General features: G+C 37.1%; 5 protein-coding genes across 16 annotated transcripts; 4 read left to right on the top strand and 1 right to left on the bottom strand.

The window, feature by feature from the left end:
- The first annotated feature begins 176 nt into the window (after positions 1 to 176).
- LOC132708813 (3-hydroxy-3-methylglutaryl-coenzyme A reductase) lies at positions 177 to 6,353 on the top strand. Of its 3 annotated transcripts, XM_060681408.1 has the most exons (13): positions 180 to 611; positions 2,004 to 2,189; positions 2,339 to 2,453; positions 2,706 to 2,793; positions 2,845 to 3,035; positions 3,099 to 3,205; positions 3,587 to 3,726; positions 3,880 to 3,984; positions 4,381 to 4,568; positions 4,620 to 5,196; positions 5,261 to 5,545; positions 5,605 to 5,918; positions 6,063 to 6,353. In XM_060681408.1, the coding sequence occupies exons 2-13, from the start codon at positions 2,022 to 2,024 to the stop codon at positions 6,338 to 6,340; spliced, it is 2,556 nt and encodes an 851-aa protein (XP_060537391.1). In that variant the 5' UTR covers positions 180 to 611; positions 2,004 to 2,021; the 3' UTR covers positions 6,341 to 6,353. The 3 variants fall into 3 exon arrangements, with proteins under 3 accessions (XP_060537389.1, XP_060537391.1, XP_060537390.1); XM_060681406.1 differs by having other exon boundaries at positions 177 to 611; positions 4,381 to 5,196; XM_060681407.1 differs by lacking the exon at positions 180 to 611 and adding an exon at positions 1,671 to 1,943 and having other exon boundaries at positions 4,381 to 5,196.
- A 197-nt stretch (positions 6,354 to 6,550) lies between these two features.
- On the bottom strand, positions 6,551 to 7,534 carry LOC132708815 (DNA repair protein complementing XP-A cells homolog). The gene is made up of 4 exons (XM_060681409.1): positions 7,393 to 7,534; positions 7,230 to 7,338; positions 7,047 to 7,177; positions 6,551 to 6,989 (listed from the first exon to the last, which is right to left on the bottom strand). Exons 1-4 carry the CDS (start codon positions 7,506 to 7,508, stop codon positions 6,554 to 6,556), a joined length of 792 nt encoding a protein of 263 aa, XP_060537392.1. The 5' UTR covers positions 7,509 to 7,534; the 3' UTR covers positions 6,551 to 6,553.
- Positions 7,535 to 8,318: 784 nt separating this feature from the next.
- Positions 8,319 to 11,895, top strand: LOC132708738 (ras-related protein Rab-32). 3 transcript variants are annotated; one of them, XM_060681288.1, is made up of 5 exons: positions 8,319 to 8,666; positions 10,695 to 10,911; positions 10,969 to 11,150; positions 11,415 to 11,558; positions 11,618 to 11,893. In XM_060681288.1, exons 1-5 carry the CDS (start codon positions 8,664 to 8,666, stop codon positions 11,723 to 11,725), a joined length of 654 nt encoding a protein of 217 aa, XP_060537271.1. In that variant the 5' UTR covers positions 8,319 to 8,663; the 3' UTR covers positions 11,726 to 11,893. The 3 variants fall into 3 exon arrangements, with proteins under 3 accessions (XP_060537271.1, XP_060537270.1, XP_060537269.1); XM_060681287.1 differs by lacking the exon at positions 8,319 to 8,666 and adding an exon at positions 8,871 to 9,092 and having other exon boundaries at positions 11,618 to 11,895; XM_060681286.1 differs by lacking the exon at positions 8,319 to 8,666 and adding an exon at positions 9,677 to 10,215 and having other exon boundaries at positions 11,618 to 11,895.
- A 158-nt stretch (positions 11,896 to 12,053) lies between these two features.
- On the top strand, positions 12,054 to 14,543 carry LOC132695527 (protein brown-like). The gene is made up of 12 exons (XM_060659826.1): positions 12,054 to 12,117; positions 12,173 to 12,275; positions 12,380 to 12,428; positions 12,486 to 12,535; positions 12,588 to 12,865; positions 12,921 to 13,162; positions 13,216 to 13,395; positions 13,446 to 13,554; positions 13,609 to 13,830; positions 13,883 to 14,018; positions 14,073 to 14,279; positions 14,345 to 14,543. Exons 1-12 carry the CDS (start codon positions 12,115 to 12,117, stop codon positions 14,530 to 14,532), a joined length of 1,767 nt encoding a protein of 588 aa, XP_060515809.1. The 5' UTR covers positions 12,054 to 12,114; the 3' UTR covers positions 14,533 to 14,543.
- Positions 14,544 to 14,883: 340 nt separating this feature from the next.
- Positions 14,884 to 18,853, top strand: LOC132695643 (mitochondrial outer membrane protein SLC25A46). Of its 8 annotated transcripts, none has more exons than XM_060660022.1 (6): positions 14,884 to 15,000; positions 15,228 to 15,407; positions 15,476 to 15,579; positions 16,096 to 16,274; positions 16,330 to 16,386; positions 16,439 to 18,850. In XM_060660022.1, exons 2-6 carry the CDS (start codon positions 15,245 to 15,247, stop codon positions 17,199 to 17,201), a joined length of 1,266 nt encoding a protein of 421 aa, XP_060516005.1. In that variant the 5' UTR covers positions 14,884 to 15,000; positions 15,228 to 15,244; the 3' UTR covers positions 17,202 to 18,850. The 8 variants fall into 8 exon arrangements, with proteins under 8 accessions (XP_060516005.1, XP_060516008.1, XP_060516011.1 ...); XM_060660025.1 differs by having other exon boundaries at positions 15,457 to 15,579; XM_060660028.1 differs by having other exon boundaries at positions 14,895 to 15,000; positions 15,238 to 15,407; positions 15,457 to 15,579; positions 16,439 to 18,851.
- Positions 18,854 to 19,146: the final 293 nt, after the last annotated feature.

Below are 19,146 nucleotides of genomic sequence, written 5' to 3'. Positions count from 1 at the left end.
TTTCTCCTCGAATTTTGACCGACCTCCCAGGGTATACGATACAATACATGGAGAAATAAAAAAAATTTAAATGGGAAACTGTCGGTGCCGCATGGCACCTATTTGTAAAATTGTTATTTAAAACTTGACAACCTTCTTTGACAAAGTTCTCCCCTATAACTGCGAAAGGCAAAGTTAAATATAAAGAACAAGTCGTCGATCATTTTCCTTCAAATAAATTCCCCCTATCTACTGGTGGTAATAATATCAGCGCTAACGGACTAACCAAAACTAACGTACGTTAATATCAAAGTCGTCGTAGAGACTTCAAAATTTGATGCGTTACCTTGAAACCCAGAGCAAAAACAGCGTAGTATTACTTGAGTGTTTTATTTAAAATGAGCGCTATTAAAGCACTATTTCAGGAATGTATTTTAACAGACAAACGCTCCGCACGCGTACATGCCTTAACCCAGTCCAACTTATCGAAACCAATCGAAATACATCCATCCATCGATCGTACCATCGCACTCTTTCGTTTATTTCAGTCGGTTATAGTGATCGCGGTTTGATGTTCTAGCTTTGAGAATTGCAGTTTTTGCTTTTCGTGTGAAACCTCTACCGTTACAAAGGTAAGTCATATTGGTTGTATTTTAATTCTATGGTTCAAATTATAAAAGTTTAGATTTCTAAAGTGTGCTTTATTCTAAAAATCCGCGGCTATTTAAATAAAATATTTTGATTTCCAGAATAAATGAGAGTTTGAGATAAGGGCAAATTTGTATGCGATATATGATTTCTGGAAATAATTTTCTTCGTATAAATAGTCGATTATAAATAGCATAAACACGTGTATTTAAATTTTCGTCGAATCAATGGGTTTCTGCAGTGAAGGTTTATTTACTCTTTAGGAATTCCCCAGTTTTAATAGTGTTCAATAGGAGGATAATATAATTAAATGACGATTTCTAAATTATAATTTTGGCTTAATGTATTCCCCAAGCATTGAAATAGATTTCGTCGTTTGGTAAGATTGCGTCATATATATATATATATATATATATATATATATATATATATATATATATATATATATATATATATATATATATATATATATATATATATATATATATATATATATATATATATGCGTAACTTTTTTATTGTTTTTCATGACCTTACATACACTTTCATTTCCAATTGGAAAATACAACGAAATTCAATTCAGCATTATTCCGTGTGGCAACGAGTTTTAAACCAATCGGTGAGCTTTGATCGACCTCTATATCCATTAGAAGGACACATTAACAAATGAATTAGGGCCATAAATAAAAAAAAAAGATATAAAATGTTTTGGTAAAAGGCAATTAAGTAATCACATTCGTTGAATGTGGAAACGGTATGCTGCAATTGTATTTTTAATTGTTCCCAATGCAGTGAAAGCCTAACAACCTTGACAGATATACCTAGTCTTACATCTATATAATTATCTTCTTCGCTGTTAAGTCCCTGACATATCTGTAATACTAGCGCGCAAATTTTCGTGAATTAAATGCGCGTATAGTAGAATATGAAAGTTACTATAAAAAAAAAGACCACAAAAGTTCATGAACCAGGATTTTCTAATGATTAGGAATTTAAAATGTCATTCTGGGTGAAGTGTGTCAGTCGGTTGAGGCTTAATTTTTGGAAAATTTTAAGTACTAATAATGGAGTAACTTTTCCTGGAATCAATATTTTGATGAATTTACTCCGTCCGTTTGTAAAAGATAACTAACGCGTTTAGTTCACTTAATCGTTGTAATTAATTGTTGATAACTATTAATGTGTAGAAAAAAAAGATTTCTCTTAAAAATCCTAGATTAATGGCGACAATTATGATAGGGTAAATTAATTATTAAGACTTATATGAGCTCGTTAATGTTGTCAGCCAAATTTCTGGAGCTGGACTTCAATCATAAGTAACTATCTAATATATTTCAAGAAATAAAGAGGAGAATATGGCTTTTTTTTTCTTCCAGGTTCACTTAAGTGTAAGTATGGCGAATTTGTTTCGAGCACATGGTGAATTCTGTGCCACGCATCCCTGGGAAGTAATAGTAGCTACTGTTACATTGACGGTGTGCATGTTAACCCTCGATCAACAAAACCCCGTTCCCCTTTCAAAGCCTTCTGGTTTCAAATTATGTACGGGATGCATACATGAGGTGAGTCAAGTAACCCTAGCTTAACAGAGGCATATTGTACATATTTTGTTCTCGAGTTGTGCATATTATTTTTGATGATGGAATGAGCCAAATTTGATAGCAATGTTTGGCAGCAATTATGTCATAAGAATCGCTTTCTATGGTTTTAGGCAGAATATAACGCCGTCGATTTGATAGCAATGACTTTAGTGCGTTGCGTTGCGGTCTTGTATTGCTACTATCAGTTTCGAAAATTACATAAACTTGGATCGAAATATGTACTCGGTAAGATGATTGGAATTGTTTAATTTTTATTTAGCTACACGATCCATCAAACTTTTTAAATACGTAACAACAACAAGAGTAATATTATATAGATGCAAGCCCTTACTGATATGGATTACAACTTTCTCCGCAGTCAGAGATCGTACGGGAATTCATACGCATATTACATATATCGAGACAATGACCTTGATTGACTTTCACTTGCTTTCCTATGAGTTAATTAAAAACCACAATACAGGCGATTTTTTTCAGGTATTGCTGGTTTGTTTACTGTATTCTCGAGCTTTATATTCACATCGACCTCTCTCAATTTACTAAGGATACACGTAAGCGATCTTAAGTAAGCAATTTTACGCGACGAAATGAAAATGTTGATTGGTACCAATTTTAGGGACGCGCTTTTTTTCTTTTTGTTGCTGATAGATCTAAGCAAAGCCGCCACACTGGCTCAAACCGCTTTAAACGCTTCGAACCAAAAAGAAGCTAGGACTAATATAGCCAAGGGCCTTGCGGTCTTGGGACCTGCCATAACTCTCGACACCGTTGTCGAAACACTAGTAATAGGTGTTGGGACACTCTCAGGTAATATCGGGTCTCTCATACCTTTCATTCATTCGTCATTCAAAAATGATTTCGTTGTTGTAGGAGTCCAGAGGTTAGAGATGTTAGCATGGTTTGCTTGTTTGTCAGTAGTGGTTAATTATGTGGTATTTATGACGTTTTATCCGGCTTGCCTTTCGCTGATATTAGAGGTAATTTGGGTTGAAAGGGCGATTCCGGTGAAACTCGCTGGCTTTCGTTATCGTACCAATAAGTAACCAATTGAACAATATAAATTTCTAATAAAAATTTCATATACATATTAAGCAACTTTTTCTAATATGGGAACTACATTCGTTCAAGAAATGTTTGTCTGTGCGTACGGAGGACTTTCACCTCTGGTACTCGCAATTTTTCATCACCCCGTGAGGCAACCAAAAACAAATTTAGACTTTAATTTAAGCCATCAAGTATGGAACAATAAACACATCAACGCGGAAATCGCGGAGAATATTTGTTTATGCGTTAGCACTTGTTTTTTCAATTTAACAGAAATCTTAAATATTATAACTCGGCGGCTCAAACGTTTTCAGTTGTCTCACTCAACGCGCGAGCAAACTAAAGAGTCTCTCATCGTTCTATTCAAAGAAGAAGAAAACGCGAAGGCGAATCCAGTAGTTCAACGCGTAAAACTGATTATGTCTGCTGGATTGATGTTAGTTCACGTCCATAGGTAAGAAGGAAAATTTAAATATCATTCAAACTTAAAATAACGTCTTTAAATATTTCCAAGGTCTTTCCTTTATTTAAGTTATTTTTGTTGGTGGCTTCCAAAGATTGTTTGAAATCCGTACATACATAAAATGATGTCTAAAACACTTTTCAGTCGGTGGCCGTTGGGTGAGGGCGCAGTGAACAAAATCGCGTCTATAGTGGAACGAACACAAAACGGTACAGAACATGCCAGTTTCATTCATGGATATTTATTAAGGTGAATATATTTACAATAATGCGTTTAGGAAAGGGAATCTCGTTTTCTTTAATTATTATGTTAAAGTCGACAATTCTTAAGGTCGGACACTAACACAAAAACTGTTAATAGCGTACTTCTCAACATCGTCCGTTTATGTTCGTCGACGAAGACGAAATACAAATTTAAATTATCCTATTGACGTCAGTATTACGTGGTTTGTGAAATATTTACGCGTCCGACCTGCACAAATCGGCTCACCCTTACCGAGATTAGATTTCAAAAATCCAGCTTAATTACATATACATATATAATTAAATATACATTTCAATTTTCTAATCAAAAAAGACATAAAGATGAAGCTATTACTTTTGCCTTTGGTTCCTTACTACATCTCATAGGTTTGGAATGTTTGAGGTGGATGACGCTCGGCGCTGACCACATCGTAATACTAATCCTTTTGACGGCGCTGATAATAAAGTTCATACTGTTCGAAACCGAAGAAGACGCTCCGGATCATTTGCACGCTCGTTATATGTCTGAGAAGTCGGCAAATGTCAGGAAATCGTCCCAAATGGCGCCGTTGGACTTTATTATATCCGAAGGTAAACGCATTACTTCCGAATGGCGCAAAGGTAAAACATTTCCCAATTCAGAGACAACACTTCAAGACAAAGAGGTGCAAACGATTTCCGCCGTAGAAGTGGCCAGCGATCGCTCCTCCGACTCGGTTTTGATTTCAAAAGTCTGCAGAAGCCTTGAGGATTGTTTAAAGATATATAATGATCTCGATTTAGGAGCCACGGAACTGTCAGATGAGGAAATAATTTTGCTGATTAAAAACAAATACATTGCTTCCTATCAGATTGAAAAGGCGGTGGACGATCCTGTAAGAGGGGTCGGAATCCGAAGGACTATATTAGGAGGGGATCTCATTAAATTGCCGCAAATCTTGGAAGATTTACCATACAAAAATTATGACTATTCAAAAGTAATGGGCGCTTGTTGCGAAAATGTGATCGGTTACATACCGATGCCTGTCGGATATGCGGGACCGCTTATTCTAGATGGGAAAGAACTTTATGTTCCCCTAGCTACAACCGAGGGATGCCTCGTGGCGAGTACCAACAGGGGTTGTAGGGCTCTTAAGGAGTGTGGCGTAACGAGCACCGTGGTCGGGGATGGAATGACCAGAGGTCCGGTAGTGCGATTTCCATCTATACTTCGAGCAAGGTAACCATTTCGGTTTTACAGTAAGTGCATCGCTGTTATATTGATGTGTGTGTCTGTGTCGCAGTAAAGCCCTGAAATGGATGGAACAGGCGGAGAATTTTGAAAAACTTAAAACCACTTTCGATTCCAGTAGTCGATTCGCTAGGCTCACTAGAATAACGACAAGGATAGCGGGAAGATTTTTATTCATAAGATTCGTCGCCAAAACGGGTGACGCGATGGGAATGAACATGCTCTCAAAAGGTACCGAATATTCTCTAAAACGTGTTCAGAAGGAGTTTCCGGATATGGAAATTTTAAGCCTTAGTGGAAACTTTTGCACCGATAAAAAACCAGCCGCGATAAACTGGTAGGTAATCATTTTTACCCATGGGCGCATCGCATTAATTGGTTGTTATCTGTTGCTAGGATTGAAGGTCGAGGTAAATCGGTAGTTTGCGAAGCCGTTGTCCCATCTCGAGTCGTATCCTCAGTATTAAAAACCAACGTTGCTGCCTTGGTCGATGTGAACAATTCCAAAAACATGGTGGGATCGGCGATGGCGGGCAGTATAGGAGGATTTAACGCCCACGCCGCGAACATTGTTACCGCCATTTTCATAGCGACCGGGCAAGATCCTGCCCAAAACGTCGGAAGCAGTAACTGCATGACTCTCATGGAACATTGGGGACCAGCTGGAGACGATTTGTATATCTCTTGTACCATGCCCTCAATAGAAATAGGTTTGTTCTCTTACTTATTATTTCGTATATTGTGTTACCTATTGATTGGATTATAAAGATCATCCGTACTCGTCTATGATGTAAGCTTAACTTACTTATATATTCTTTTTCATTTATAAATTTTGCAATATATTTCTTGGACAGGTACTTTAGGAGGGGGTACCATGTTACCGGCTCAAAGCGCTTGCCTAGAAATGCTCGGAGTGAAAGGTTCCAACTTATCAGAACCTGGCGCCAACGCTTGTCAACTGGCGAAAATTGTATGCGCGACGGTTTTGGCAGGAGAGCTTTCTTTGATGTCGGCGTTAACTGCAGGCCACTTGGTAAAAAGCCATTTGAGGCACAACAGGTCCACTACGGTGTTGCCGCAAATTGACCGCAACCAAAATGTGTTGCTACCACCTTGTCAGGACAACATGTAGAATTAAAATTGTATTAGTTCATTGCAAAACTCAGGTTATTATGAATTGTTAAAAGTTGGTGAGCAAATTTGTGTTGTCAAATTAGGAAATTCCAACATCATGCAGCAATTCTACTGTGATGTATAATTGGTGTAAGATTTAGATATTTTTATAATAGAACTTGTAAATAAAAATCAATTTATTAATTAACGTAAACCTTATTTGGAAAACAATTCAAATTTTTTCAAAGGTTTCCTCATAGGGACAAGTGGTACAGCATCTGGTGTAAGTATCTTCCTGCTCATTGTAGCTCTCGGGTCCAAATTCATGAGAGTGAGATCTTCCAGAGGATTTATCATACAAACTACTTCTCATATTCATCCGTAATTCCTTCAACTGTTTATTATGCTTCTTCATTTTTGCTTGGACCTTCTTTTCTTCCCTTCGTTCCTTTTCTTCTTCGATTTTCTCTTCGGTTCCCCAAATTTCGATAGCCCTTGCTTCCACTTGAATTTCAAGATAGAGTTTCATCTCTCCCCAACGAACATTGTGTGGATTTTTACGTTTGATGCACTTTAATGGAGGCTCTCTTTTATCAAAATCACAGTCTTGCAAGAGATACTTTGTTTTTGCTTCTGTTTTTGTTATAAACTTGTACTTTTCCTGTTCTCTAGTTTTATGAAGCACAATATAATAAGATCAAAACGCAAAAATACTCAGTACCTACTTGCATTCATCGCAGCATCTACAATCAAATTGTTCAAAAAGCCATGATGTAGCAAATGGTTTTGCGCATTCTACACATTCTGGACGATCCGGTTCAATTATTGGCGCTTCTGCTTGTACCAAAGGATACTCCTAAATAAATTAATTAAATATAATATAAATTTTGCCACATTAAGTTATTTACCGATTCTTCAGGTTCATTTTCATGTTCTTCCAACAAAAATCCTCCCCCTGTATCTTTGAATTTCGTATTTCCCACGGTTATTGTTGTTTTATTGACACTGGACACATCTCTAAAACATTTTATAATTCTGTATCTATTCAGATCGGATTCTCGAAAACCTTACCCTTTAAAGTACGGATGGCATACTAGCTTGGTGTTTTTCAGAGCAACTGCTTTTAGTCGATTTTTTTCTATTCGTTTACGCAAATAATGCGGTAGATCTTCGTCTCCAGCAGACATGTTTAAACTTTAAATTCCACAGATAAATTTACATGGCCCCCAGTTATAAATGTCAATGGCATACCATAGATGATGAAGTTTGGTAAGTTACCGATGCAATTTTGCGGGACCTTGAGCGATAGTTTGAGAGAAAATTTGAAAATTGATTTTTTAACAGAAATTGCGAGAAAATATGGAAAAACTCAAAATATTTATAAACGTTGTTCAGGAGGCATATTTTTCATTTCACCCAGGTTTACACCAAAGTCATAGAGACATCTCACATTATTGATTGCTAACGTTCGTTCGTTCGTTCGTTTATCCATCCAGGAGAATGAACTTAAAACACATTTAATGTTGCATACTTAGTGGCGTGAACCATAAATAAAATTGGTTGATTAATGTTCAGCCCGCACAATTCTCCTATCAGGTCTAAACAGCAGTGTAATTGTCAAACTATGAAGAACTTAAAAGATATTTTCAATTTATGAAATAAAAATAACTTCCTTATTTTACTTATTCAAATTTATATTTCTGTTGGAAGTGCTGCTTTCCTGCTACTATCAGATATAAGCGAGGGTTAAAAACCCAAATAAGAATTACAATCAAAATTGTATTATCTAAGGTTGTAATTAACTTTTAGCTTAAATTAATAATTTCCCAAACATAAAAGTAAAATAAAGATTTTTTACGATTATAATACATATGTATGTATGTATATATAGAGGTAATGTTTATAATATAGAACGAGACCTTTCACGTTGATTCACAGTTAGATTGGCAAAATCGGCAACCGAATTTGTTACTATTCCAAGCGATCAGTGAAAGTTATAGACAAAAAGTGAACCGAAGTCCGCTTGTAAGGGTTCCCATATTAAAAAATTCTCAGTGCCGTGAATAATGCATATACTTCGATGATAGTAGAAAAATAAACGTAAATCGTTGTTAATACTTTATCACAAACACAGCGTTATCAGTCAGAAGCGTTTAAGAGTGAGTTGTAGATAAACTTTACGAAACTGAAACGAAGAAATGTATATTTTTCTTTGATTTCGATGAAATCTTTCGAGTATAAGAGAAACCCCTGTATCATAAAAACAAACCGAATGTTTCCGTGATACTTTTGTCAACAAATGTTTTTAATAACATCCAGAGCACGAGTCGTATTGCTTGGAAATGGTAAGTACTTAATGTTCACTAGTTATATATTTTACGGGTTTAAAAACTACAATCGTTTTAATGAAAGAAAACCATAATTAATTTCGCCAATAGATTTCGAGCCGATTTATCCATACACAAAATTTTATGGACGAGATAAATAAAGGTTAAGCAGATTCGGGATTTATCTTTTTTTTGGCCCGGCAACGTGAGTAAATACGCAGCGTTAGTTTTAAAATAATGTTAGACGACGTCAGAAGATTAAGCCGAAGAACACGCAGAGAAAGAAATAGGCGAAGGGACAGATATTTGTCGTTGAATGGTGTTAATTTAAAAACGTCCGAAAGTCCTTGGTCGGTATTACGCACGTCTTCTGTCGAATCGCTGTCCCAAAAAGAACTGAAAAACCCCACCAACGGTCGCAGGGATATGGGAAATAAAACGACGGTAGATATATTTCTAATTATATTTTTTTTAACCTTGCTCGTATTTGGATGAAATTAAGGTGGCACCAGATACCGTTTGTTTGGCTATGTAAATATTTATTCGTGTTTAAATATCATTCACATAATGAAATTTATGGAAGTTCCGTGCGGTGGGTACGGCTACCTGAAAGCATGGCGGCAGAATAAAAAATGATGGAATTTTTTCCAAACTTTAATTTGAATAACTATTTCCCTTAGCGTTGAATAAATAGGATTTTTATTGCCTCTACGACAACCAGGCGGTTAGATTTAGCGTGGGTAACGTTTTGAAATCATCCCTGGGTTGACTTGTCGTTAATGTTAATAAGAAACCCCCGTAAACGGAACAGAGTAGTAAAAAGCTACGGGGAATTGATGAAACCGCCAATATTCGTTCCTACCGTATACCTTTAAGAATATAATCTTGTTACAAAATAATAATATGAGTAACTTTCAATACTAGCCCTCTTTGGACGATCCCCGTCCCCACTATTAGAGTTAATTAAATTAATATTGTATTGTCATGTGAAACCAAAGCGATTCAGTTTACGGTGAACACGGTACTCGTTCGCGATGCAGTAAGAGGCCGGCTTTATAACTATAAAATGAAAAACGAACAAGAAGATGTGAGCAGCAAACGCGTCAAGAAAGTCGTATTGCCGCCGAAATCGCCGAAAAGTGTAAAACTTAAGCGTGCCGCGTCGTTGATTAAAAAACTGAAATTAAAATCGAAAAATCCGTCGGGAAATAATCATCCGGATACTGCGTCGGATATACCGCAGTTTCCGCTGCCCGCTACTTCGTCCGTCGAAGATTCGGATCCTACGGAACGGCAGACGCCCGAAGGGGTTGAAAATTTCGTCCTGACTAAGTCGGCTTCCGAAGCCAATTTAAAAGAAACCTGGAAAAGTTCAGAGAGGCTCGACCAGGACGGTTTAAGGTTGCCGTCTACGCAAAGTGCGATCGCCGTTGAAAACACCGACTTTTTTTCGAATCCTGATAAGAAAGTTTTACCGGAACGTACAAAATCGTTGGATAATTTGAAAACTATGCCCGCATACGGGGAACTCATCCTCGATCCCGCTTCCGCTAATGCTGCTGTTATGGTAACGAATCTTTTATTTAAATCTGTTGTGTATATTTTGCACTACGCGTGCAAATCAATCCGCACCGACACGCACTGGAAATATAGTAATTACAACGAAACTCCACTTATCGTTAAAAAAAAAAGCCATTTATATTACAGCCGAACTATTGACATGAACAATCGCATTTATTTATTTCGTTGCAGACGTTGACCCCACTTAAATAGCCAGGGTAATTTTTGATAAATATTCGGAAAATGTATTTTCATCGCCATTTTTATCGGCGTTTATATCCAATCCAAAAAGTGTTCAATAATACCTGTGTGAAACGAAATATGCCTTGCAAGGTTCCGTAAATCGATATCTGAATTTAATACTTTTTCCCCTGAGGTGTAGGTATTACTAACTTGATCTAGAATATCTTTATAGTCTCTTTAACATTGGAATTAAATCGAAAAAAAAACATACGACTGGGTATCAATTAATTGAAATTGTTTCAGTCAAATGCAAATCAGTCGTCGAGCAAACCAAAGGATCATTTATACAAAATTCTGGTTATCGGCGATCTGGGCACCGGGAAAACGTCCATTATCAAACGTTACGTTCACCGATTTTTCACGCAACACTACAGGGCCACAATCGGTGTTGATTTCGCTTTAAAAGTTCTTCACTGGGATGAAAACACACTTATACGGCTTCAGCTTTGGGATATAGCCGGTAAATTGTCGTGTCCACGTACGTACTTGACCATATACTTAATTATGTCTTAATTAGGTCAAGAAAGATACGGCAATATGACTCGTGTCTACTACAAAGAAGCGGTAGGAGCATTTATAGTATTCGACGTGACGCGAAGGAACACTTTCGAATCTGTCACTAATTGGAAATCCGATTTAGACTCCAAAGTTCAGCTGCCCAACGGAGCTCCAATACCATGCGTCCTTCTGGCTAATAAGGTACTCAATGACATTTTTTTTGTGTCAATTTTGTACTATTGTGGTCAAAGGGTCCAAAAACCTCACGAGTCAAAAAGTTGTACTGTTCTTGGCTTATTGAAAGTAAATAACAAAAATTGCAAAAAATTAGTGGTCATCTCTTTGACAATACTAATAAATTTGAAAAAATATTTAACATGTCACTGTTGGAAAGTTAATATTTCCGAAACTACCTAGCCGGATGTTTTTTGAAACATCCTATATATAAACGCTATCGTGTTCCAGTGTGATCAACAGGAGGAGGGTATCATCACCAACCCGGGTAAAATGGACGATTATTGCGCAGAAAATGGATTTACGGCATGGTTCGAAACATCGGCCAGAGATAACATTAATATTGATGAGGCAGCGAAGTCACTCGTAGAAAAAGTATAAGCATAATGCGAAATTGTCGAAACGATCTTCAAATATTGACTATTACGTTTTAGATTTTGGAATTCGACAATGTTATAAACAACGACGTGAGAAAGGGCGACCAGTTTTCCCTAACCAAGGATTCCACGCAAGCGAACGGGAGAAAATTTTGTTCATGTTGATGAATCGAATAATTTTGGCGGCTTCTTTTTCGTTATAACGAATAAGTACTATTATTTTTAATTTCTATAAGATAATATATAGGTGGTATTATTTGATTTGTTGTTCGTGAATATCTGGAAATTTTTAATGAGCCCAGCAAAAATCCGATATATTATGTATTGTTTATCACTTTGAGAAAAAATAAACATTTTCAATTATTTAAATACGTATTTTAATGGCCGGTGTTTGCTTACTTTTATTTCGCGCCACTCGCCGTTTTCTGTGTTAACTTTATTTAACGAATGCGATAAGATAATAATCTTGGAAAGAAATTTGTCGAATTTAAAAAATAAAACGCGTTTGGTCGCTAGCTACTCCTTCTATAATGGTGTTTAGAGAATAAGTCAAGATGGTAAGTTGAAGGGTGGTTCAAATCATCAACACTCTATTCTTTTACACATTATTAGACACAGTTCGTATTCAGTTGGGAAAATATCAGTTACACGGTGGTGGAGAAAACTAAGACGTTTTGGAACACGATCAACAAACGAAAAACAATTTTAGATGGGGGTAAGTCAAGTTAGAGTTAGAGGGGTTAAAATTCGAATTCAATTATCAATCACCAGCAGTGGCAACAAGTTAATTTGCTAAAGAAAATTACCAAATTGTTGCAGTGTCTGGCGTGGCGACTTCGAATAATCTCATAGCCATAATGGGTTCGAGGTATTAATTCGTACATTGCCTTATAATTTTCAATAAGATTTTGTTTTCGTATTTCAGCGGATGCGGAAAGACAACCCTACTCAGTATTCTCTCTGGACAAAAAATAGGTAGGTAAAACAAACACGTACATGACAGTTTGGTACAGGCAACAAAACTTAGGAAAAACTGGTTTACTTAAACTGAACGACAAGATTATAACTGAAAAAACGATGCGAACCAATTCGGAATATATGCAGCAAAACGATTTATTTCTGGAAACCTTCACGGTCTACGAGCACCTCAAATTCGTAGCGGCCATGTCCCTCAAAGCGACAAAAAACGAGCGAGTGTTAGCTATAAATCGACTTTTACGAACTTTAGGCTTGGAAGGCCAAAAATACATGAGGATAGAGCACCTATCGGGAGGTGAAAAAAGGAAACTATCTCTAGCGGCGAAAGTAAGTTTAACACGAGAATAAGAAGAGGATAAGCATACGAAAATTGCAATTTCAGTTATTGCCAGATCCGTACTTTTTATTTTGCGACGAACCCATATCAGGCCTAGATAGCTTCAACGCAATCTCAATAGTACGACTTTTGGAAACTATAGCTAGCAGCGGAAAAATTGTTTTTATGACTGTTCATCAACCGTCGTCGCAATTATTCGATCTGTTTGACAATATCATTTTGCTTTCCGCCAACGGCGGACTGGTATTTCAGGGTACGAAAGATAACGCCAAATTATTTTTTGAATCGTAAGTTTCGCAAAATTTATACATAAGGCGGATAAATGTTAATGCTCCTTTAGGCAAGGCCTGGTTTGCCCCGGTTCCTTTAATCCCGCTGACTTTTACATTAAGTCTTTGGCCATTAGAGTGCCTGGTGACGAAAGAAGAATTGAGTTATTGAGAGAGGCGTACAGGACTGAATACGCCGTCAAATACGACTTTGCCGGAAAAGGATATAACGGTTTGCTGCTTAAACACAAGTATTTAAAATCAATAAAGAAATTTCTGAATTCATTGAATATCTTTGCAGGCAGCATAAGCAAAATTTTTTCTTGGAATTGGGATGGTTGATATGGCGCACTCTGATCGATATGAAAGGAAATATCGGCATTCATATGAACACATTTCTCCTAATTATGGTGCCGGCCAGTTTTATATTTTAACTATAAAACAATTGTAATGACTAATTTTAGCTAACTGCTTGCATTATAGGAATGTCTTATACATATGTGAGTATTGGCAAAACGGGCAGTATTCAGAGCATTCAGGGTGCGTTGTTGCTGATCGTTTCCGAACTGGTTTTCGATCAAATGTATTACGTCATATATACATTTCCAAAGGAAGTTCAAATTTTTACTCAAGAAAAGAATTTATATTCGCCTTTCCCATATTTCTTGTCGAAATTACTTTCACTCGTAAGTAACGTGTAGACTGGAATATGCGCGTTTTTGAAAACAAGTGTTCTAGGTCCCCTTTTGCCTTTTAAACACGTTGGGATTTTTAGGCATATACTTCATATTTTTACCGTTTTTAAATGGCTTTCAGTTATTCCTGGACATTTTTTTAATATTGGTAATTACGTCTATAGGAGGTAGTGCTTTGGGTTAGTATAGTGCTTACCTACTTAAATATTATCTAGTGTAAATTTCTTTTTTAGGTTTGTGTTTATCGGCGCTGTTTCCATCGATCGATACCATTAATCTAATAAGTGTTCCATTTGAACTTTTATGTCTCACTCTGTCAGGGATGTGGATCCGACTCGACACATTGCCAAAGTTCTTTTCGATAGTTAAATATTTTTCGCCGTTTTATATGAGCTACGAATCAGTGTGTATTGCGTTTTGGGGTAAAATTACAAAAATAGGTAATGCCTAAGCTGTTTCCTTGGATTGGGAAACCAGAATTGTTATTTTTATTTTACCGCTTCAGAAAACTGTACCGCTGCGGAAGAATTGCCTTGTTTCGAAAACGGAGCACAAATTTTGGAAAACTATGACTTCGCATCCAGCAGTGAAGAAATACAAACAAATTTAATATACTTGCTCATATTAATAGCGGTGTATTGTTATATAGGATACATTGGAATTATCAGAAAAAGAGCATTGTACACCGTGTGATATGTGTGATAGCAACGATTGTGTAATTAAATTTCCTTTTAATTTTCACTGAATTTTAATTCCATTTCAACTTCCCAAGTATTGTAGAAGTGCTATGCAAGGGGTGACAGCGAAAGAAATTTCTGATCAAAAAGTATCTACAACTTTATTGATTCTTTAAGAGTTTTTAATTTTATCTGAAAATGGGAGGTGTTCATTGTTTAGGGTCCTGTCTTGCTAACCAAAACTAACCAGCTACAGCAATTTTGTCGGCGTGAAAGAAAATCGCAAGATATCATTTGCTACCTATCACTCTCATACCCACTATTTCACAGATTATTCCAAATAAAATGTTGATAGTTCAGTGGGTTGCCTACCTTCGGAAACTGTGAATTTGTGGTTAGTGTTGGGGAAAAGGCGAAAAAACTGGGTTGGTTTTATTGGAGGAGTTATTACTTTGTTAAAGGAAAAAGGTTCCATTTTTTGGAGGTAGGATTTCACTGCTAAATCGTAAATAACACTCATGTACACTCACACCTATAGGCATTAAACCACCGGTATAGTGTTTTCGGCGGTGACACATTTTAACCAAAAAGTTATCCTTGGGTCTTAAAATTGTGGCAGATAAATATTTATGAAAAATTTTGCGTAGTTATTTAAAGGAAACAAAGCCTTTAACTATATGTCCTAGTTATAATAAACAATTTCTTATGAAGCTTCCTACAGACGAGCGATGGCAGAACAATGTATAGAGGGATCCGGGCATCTTCCATTACACAACAACTACTTTGATATTCCGGATATAACGAGCAGACTTTCAGCACACGATGATCACCCAACGAATCGTGAACGTTTGGTACAGTATCCCGACCTTAGAAGGTATCATAGCCATGAAGGTAATTTCAAATTTGCGCCACAGTAACACATAGGTATATACACCTACAGGTTCAACCTTTGGTTGCAGAAGCTAATGTTAAGGAGTATGTGTGGTCTGGAGTGAGCTTGATAAGTCTTGTAGCTGAAAATATGCTTAGTCACCCGTTCTTAGTATTAAGGAGACAATGTCAAGTAAATATATTTATTCATTCTTCAGAGTTCTCAACAGCATGTAAAAGTTAGGATACTCCTAAAAGGTATCCCTGAAAGTCATGGGGTTTTCGTTATTGGCACTAAAAGTCTGGTATTTCTAATAACTTGAGGCAGAAATACAGAAATTTTATTTATTTTCTTTAATTTCTCACTTTTTTTTGTATAATTTCGTTACTCGCGGTGTCACTTAATTTTGGTGGAAAATCATTTTTTATTTTATCATGGTGAGAAATTTAAGAAAAATATGAAACTCACGTCATCCTTGAGAGAATTTATTTTTAACTACTTTTTACATCAGAACTTAAAATTATGTTGTTAGATGGGGGAAAGCTTATAATAAAAGAATGTTCTTTTCTATTTTACTTATGGGCGAGTGTCTGAACAATGTCACCTGCAAATCAGGGAACATGAATAAAACTCGGGGAATCTTAATTTCTCAAATTGATGGGAACTCTGTTTTTGCCTATAATCCAATTAAGGTAATTGTGTTTAAAGGTGCATAACAATTCTGCGAGGTATCATTTGCTACCTATCACTCTCATACCCACTATTTATCACTTACATCAACATCAAGGACTAACAACTCTTTGGAAAGGATTAGGTTCAGTCCTTTTAGTTCGTGGAATGCAACTAGGAGTTGAAGATATAATTTTGAAGTTGACTTATTGGCCAAAGTAATATGCAAGCAATTCTCAGATGTTCATCTCTAATGTTAATGTTCCTTTTCAGGGAAATAAATGTGCATAGTTCGTTAAAACAATTTTTTAACCATATTCTGTTGAAATGGTAATGTGTGTTAACAATTTCTCATCATAGAGCCTATAAATTTATATTTTAGCCTTACTTTCGTCATAGTAACTCCTTTTTACTCAGCTTCACTAGTGGAAACTGTACAAAGTGAAATAGCAAGTGAAAAACCAGCTATATTAGATGTATTTCGAGAGGGATTTGCCAGATTACTAAATTGGGGAGCTCCAACAAAAGCAAGAATGCTACCAATTTGGGCTCTGATAGTCCCTACGGCAACACTTGGTGTAACTAAATATTTATTCTCTAAAATAGCGAAAGCCACTGCAGTTCGCTTCCTCCAGTTAACTAATAATAACAAACAGAAAGAGTCCCATGGTGGCGATGTGGGGAATGTGAACTTGTTTGCTTATTTATTAGCTAATTTTGCAAGTGATGCGATATTTTATCCATGTGAAACAATTGTTCATAGGCTACATTTACAGGTAAATCTCATATTTTCAGTTAATAGGGTTATTATTAAATTTGTTATATCAAAGGGCACTAGAACTATAGTCGACAATTTGGATAATGGAAGGTCAGTGCTGCCTATCTTGACAAACTATTCTGGACCTGTAGACTGCTATCGAAAATGTTTAGCTCAGGAAGGTAGAGCCGGATTATACAAAGGATTTGGCGCCCTGGTGCTGCAGTACACTGCTCACATTGCCTTAATTAGAGTTTCTCATTTTATTTTGAATGAAATTTTAAAGCTGTTTAAGAAATCTGATCCAAAAATAGAAACCACTGTAGATACTTCGCCTCCCGCCCTTTGCAACATTACCATGTCACCTAGATCCTATTTACTGCCTTAATATGTAATTGTCTTATATATATGTATACTTTATTATATAGAATTTATTATTTAATGTAATAAAATTTACATTCTCTGAAAGTTGTTTTTTACTATAAAAATCCAATTAGAAAAATTGCAGTGTTCAACCATATCAGGGAAGGTTTTCCGATTGACTTTCCAGCCCTAACAAGGTATAACTTCCTTGATAGAATGTTTTAACACTGCAGTCTTATTTATCAGATTTGTCATGGATATCTTAGGCATTACATTTGAAAAGTTCTATACAATACTGTGGTTTATAACCGTTTATTGCAAGTGACTCCATAGCTTGTTCAGTTGGCCTCTTCTGGGTATCTGTAGAAAGGGCAGTTCCCGTAGGGTTTCAATAGCTGCAGTAAGCGTCGGGGAGTCGGTGAGCTCTCGAATCCTGGGTGAGAGAACTGGCAGTGGTCGGCTTGCTCCGGGAATGAGGCAAGCGAGGCTTATGATGGATGGGTCCGCCATCCCTCGGACTAGGGAGCTGCTTGGACTGACCAGAAGGGAGTAATAGAGCACTAACAGGGGCTTACACAGGACATTGCAGGGTTAGGAGGCATCTTTGCTTGCTAAGCATTGAAGACGACCCAGAGTGCAGGTGGTGCATGGAAGGGGAGGAGAGCCCGTATCATCTGCTCGCCGAGTGCCCTGCTTTGACAGGGGCAAGATTTGGAGTCTTCGAAAAGGCCCTGATGGATCCGGATTCAGTGCACGGTATTGGGCTAAAAGAGTTGCTGGCCTTCTATAGGAGGGGCGGCATTCTGGACGCCCTCTAGCCCGGTCTGAGGGCACAACGGGCCTATCTGGCGGCCTAAATGCTTGGACGCCTGCGGGGGCGCCCCCCTTTAATACCAATACCCTAATAATTCTGTCGTGAGCATGTCCCAGTCTTATGATCGTGGTCCACATTTGCTTAGGGCTCAGCTAGGTCTTACTGGTTGTCTGGATCCTTCATTCTATATAAGGATTGCTGTATTTGGATTTACCTTGCATTAATCTCAAATATTTCCAATATTTCCTGTTTATTCTCCATCCGGAATTATTTGTCTATAGGGTTGCTTGAAAGATCTCAGACAGACCTAAGGCTATAGCGACAGGATGACCAGTAGGTGATGGACTAATTTCGTCCACAGGCACTTCCCCAGGATTCCGGTTTTAACTTTCTAATTTTAACTAATATCTAGCTAAGTGGGCACATTAGAGCTGTGTATTAATTTAAACTTTCAGACCTCTGCTGATCCCTTCTCGCGCTTTTATCACTGGGATGTTGCTCCATGCCCCAGGCGGTTTTAAATTTCTTCCCGGTCATGACTAGGTAGTTTGCTCTGAGTCATCTTTCCTTTGACTCGGATAATTTATGCCCATGAGCTCCATCGATGAGGTTTTTGCATCTCAAAAAGCTCACTTATAGGCAATAATTGTTCAACCACGGCACGTATACTCCATGCTGCGACAAGGGTGTCAGCCGATGTAAAGCTCAAATTCCCTGCTAGAGCAATATCTCGTTATCGATCAGTCATGCGTTGAATTTGTCTACTATCACGGAGAAAAAGGGGCCAATTGAAAGGTGAATAGACATGAGCGACCGCGCTTTAATGGGAAATGAAGAAGACTGTTTCCTGTTAATGCCGAGTCTGTAGAACTCTCTTGACTTTGGCTCCCTTGTAAAGAAAGGAAAACAAGTTGTACTTATTAGTCCAGTTTTTGATCTATCAGCGGAAACACCGTTACTTTCCAATTGTATTTAAAGTATAAATATCATGCAGAATGTACTTAAGCAATTTCGTTTATCTTTACTTACGCTTAGGAGTTTAAATGGCTACTCTATATGTCACAGAACCTCCGCAATTTCAGGAACTGATTTGCATTTTGTTTTAAATCTTCCATTAAAAACAACCAACCGCCGACATTCGGTGGCGACATCTGTC

This window comes from Cylas formicarius, unplaced genomic scaffold (assembly GCF_029955315.1).
Source record: "Cylas formicarius isolate icCylForm1 unplaced genomic scaffold, icCylForm1.1 PGA_scaffold_12__32_contigs__length_19106922, whole genome shotgun sequence".
Taxonomy (NCBI): Eukaryota; Metazoa; Arthropoda; class Insecta; order Coleoptera; family Brentidae; genus Cylas; species Cylas formicarius.
This window is presented reverse-complemented; position numbering and strand designations above follow the sequence as displayed.